Source organism: Protomyctophum bolini (genome assembly GCF_963924005.1).
Source record: "Protomyctophum bolini genome assembly, chromosome: 8".
Lineage (NCBI taxonomy): Eukaryota > Metazoa > Chordata > Actinopteri > Myctophiformes > Myctophidae > Protomyctophum > Protomyctophum bolini.
The window spans coordinates 2,908,707-2,912,106 of NC_137869.1; the positions used below are offsets into that span (position 1 = coordinate 2,908,707).

Consider the following 3,400-nt stretch of genomic DNA (forward strand, 5'->3'; position numbering starts at 1 on the left):
AAAATGGTCCATTTCTCAAACTCTACAACGTCTGGGGACATTTGGCCGTGACAAGTATAGTACGCACACACGCACGCACATACGCACAAAAGGAAAGGAAAGGTACTATGTTTACCCAGGGTAACTGGACTAAGGAAAGGAAAGGTACTATGTTTACCCAGGGTAACTGACTAAGGAAAGGAAAGGTACTATGTTTACCCAGGGTAACTGTACTATAAGCTCAAGAACTTGTTTACAGTCAGGCCCTGCTCATATAGAACATTTCATGGTAGGGGTTCAATGCCTTGTCCATAAAGGGCACTTCAGCGGTGGTAATTTTAACGTGCCGGTTCGGGGATACGAACTAGCGAACTTCCGATATCAAGACCGCTCCGCAAACCGTTCGGCCACGGCTGCCCCACACGCACATACAGACAAACACAGACGGGATGTGTTGAGTCAGTTAAGTCAGTTGGAGGGGGAACTCACGTCGCATTGGAAGGGTTTCTCTCCCGTGTGCGTCCTCATGTGTTCGTCCAGGCCTCTCTTCTGACTGAACGCCTTGTTGCACTCACTGCACTTGTAGGGCTTCTCCTGTAGAGAGAGAGAGAGAGAGAGAGAGAGAGAGAGAGAGAGAGAGACACACACACACACACACACACACAGAGTTTCAGAGAGGGGGGGCCCCATCAGCATGGTCGTCCGTCTCAGTAGATTACGGAACAATACGGAGACAATACGGTCCCAGTTCCTACGCACATGGATGAAACATGGAGGAAACCTCACCTCCAGCGTGTCAGGAGGCGTGACACACAGATGTAAACCATACACACATGTACTGTACTGTACTGTACTTTACGAGCACCGTAACCAACGCCAAAGAAAAACAAATGTAGGCGCGTGCGAAGGAAGACACATGAACACATCGTCATTGTAAAGGCTCTCACGAAACGCAAGCCCACTCCATCAGGCGCCCCGGCTGGCCAGGGAGTATATTGACCAGGATTACTACATGTTTTTCTTGTGAGGGTACCTACCCTAGGGGACACGGGGAGAACATGTGAGGGTACCTACCCTAGGGGACACGGGGAGAACATGTGAGGGTACCTACCCTAGGGGACACGGGGAGAACATGTGAGGGTACCTACCCTAGGGGACACGGGGAGAACATGTGAGTGTACCTACCCTAGGGGACACGGGGAGAACATGTGAGGGTACCTACCCTAGGGGACACGGGGAGAACATGTGAGGGTACCTACCCTAGGGGACACGGGGAGAACATGTGAAGGTACCTACCCTAGGGGACATGGGGAGAACATGTGAGGGTACCTACCCTATAGGGGACACGGGGAGAACATGTGAGTGTACCTACCCTAGGGGACACGGGGAGAACATGTGAGGGTACCTACCCTAGGGGACACGGGGAGAACATGTGAGTGTACCTACCCTAGGGGACACGGGGAGAACATGTGAGGGTACCTACCCTAGGGGACATGGGGAGAACATGTGAGGGTACCTACCCTAGGGGACACGGGGAGAACATGTGAGGGTACCTACCCTAGGGGACACAGGGAGAACATGTGAGGGTACCTACCCTAGGGGACACAGGGAGAACATGTGAGGGTACCTACCCTAGGGGACACGGGGAGAACATGTGAGGGTACCTACCCTAGGGGATACGAGGAGAACATGTGAGGGTACCTACCTTAGGGGACACAGGGAGAACATGTGAGGGTACCTACCTTAGGGGACACAGGGAGAACATTTGAGGGTACCTACCCTAGGGACACAGGGAGAACATGTGAGGGTACCTACCCTAGGGGACACGGGGAGAACATGTGAGGGTACCTACCCTAGGGGACACGGGGAGAACATGTGAGGGTACCTACCCTAGGGGACACAGGGAGAACATGTGAGGGTACCTACCCTAGGGGGACACGGGGAGAACATGTGAGGGTACCTACCCTAGGGGACACGAGGAGAACATGTGAGGGTACCTACCTTAGGGGACATAGGGAGAACATGTGAGGGTACCTACACTAGGGGACACAGGGAGAACATGTGAGGGTAACTACCTTAGGGGACATAGGGAGAACATGTGAGGGTACCTACCCTAGGGGACACGGGGAGAGCATGTGAGGGGTACCTACCCTAGGGGACACAGGGAGAACATGTGAGGGTACCTACCCTAGGGGGACACGGGGAGAACATGTGAGGGTACCTACCCTAGGGGACACGGGGAGAACATGTGAGGGTACCTACCCTAGGGGACACGGGGATAACATGTGAGGGTATACCTACCCTAGGGGACAAGGGGAGAACATGTGAGGGTACCTACCCTAGGGGACACGGGGAGAACATGTGAGGGTACCTACCCTAGGGGACACGGGGAGAACATGTGAGGGTACCTACCCTAGGGGACACGGGGAGAACATGTGAGGGTACCTACCCTATAGGGGACACGGGGAGAGCATGTGAGGGTACCTACCCTAGGGGACACGGGGAGAACATGTGAGGGTACCTACCCTAGGGGGACACGGGGAGAACATGTGAGGGTACCTACCCTAGGGGACACGGGGAGAACATGTGAGGGTACCTACCCTAGGGGACACGGGGATAACATGTGAGGGTATACCTACCCTAGGGGACAAGGGGAGAACATGTGAGGGTACCTACCCTAGGGGACACGGGGAGAACATGTGAGGGTACCTACCCTAGGGGACACGGGGAGAACATGTGAGGGTACCTACCCTAGGGGACACGGGGAGAACATGTGAGGGTACCTACCCTAGGGGACACGGGGAGAACATGTGAGGGTACCTACCCTAGGGGACACGGGGAGAACATGTGAGGGTACCTACCCTAGGGGACACGGGGAGAACATGTGAGGGTACCTACCCTAGGGGGACACGGGGAGAAAGGAAAGACCACCTAGAGTATCGAGGGTATATGCGCGTTGATCATCATCAAACCAGTTATGTTTGTGGGAACGCCTACTGAAAAAGTCTTTCTGGTCTTGACAGCCCATACATCCAAACAGAAAAGTCCAATATGATTGCGTTAAACAGAGTAGAGAACACGCCCCCCAGCGCCCGCAGCGTCCCCAGCGGGAATCGAACCCGCGACCTTCTACAATATCAACATCTCAGGATGGTAATTTTATGAATGACATTTTTTTACATTTTAAATCATAACCTTTGTGCTTATCATGCATGATACCGTCACGCAACTAAGTACAAATCAATCATCTTAACTTATCCACTCTAAACCTATAACCTCTAAATGCCTAATCCTAATCCCAGACAGAATCTTTTCTGATTCTTTCGTAAACCTAATTCTAAAAAAAAAGTATTTTTAAACCATGAGACAACCGCCTATCTTGTGAGGACCAGGAAAGAACTGTCTTCACAATGTCTGTTTC

General features: G+C 52.7%; 1 protein-coding gene across 1 annotated transcript in view; it reads right to left on the reverse strand.

Annotated features, from left to right (window-relative positions):
• Positions 1 to 447: 447 nt before the first annotated feature.
• Positions 448 to 3,400, reverse strand: part of LOC308319547 (uncharacterized protein) — a gene marked incomplete at both ends in the record, with an annotated part of 30,847 nt that continues 27,894 nt past the window's right edge. The window contains one exon of the mRNA XM_080769651.1: positions 448 to 573. Coding sequence (XP_080625777.1) covers positions 448 to 573 — 126 coding nt within the window. The remainder of the gene's footprint in view (positions 574 to 3,400) is intronic.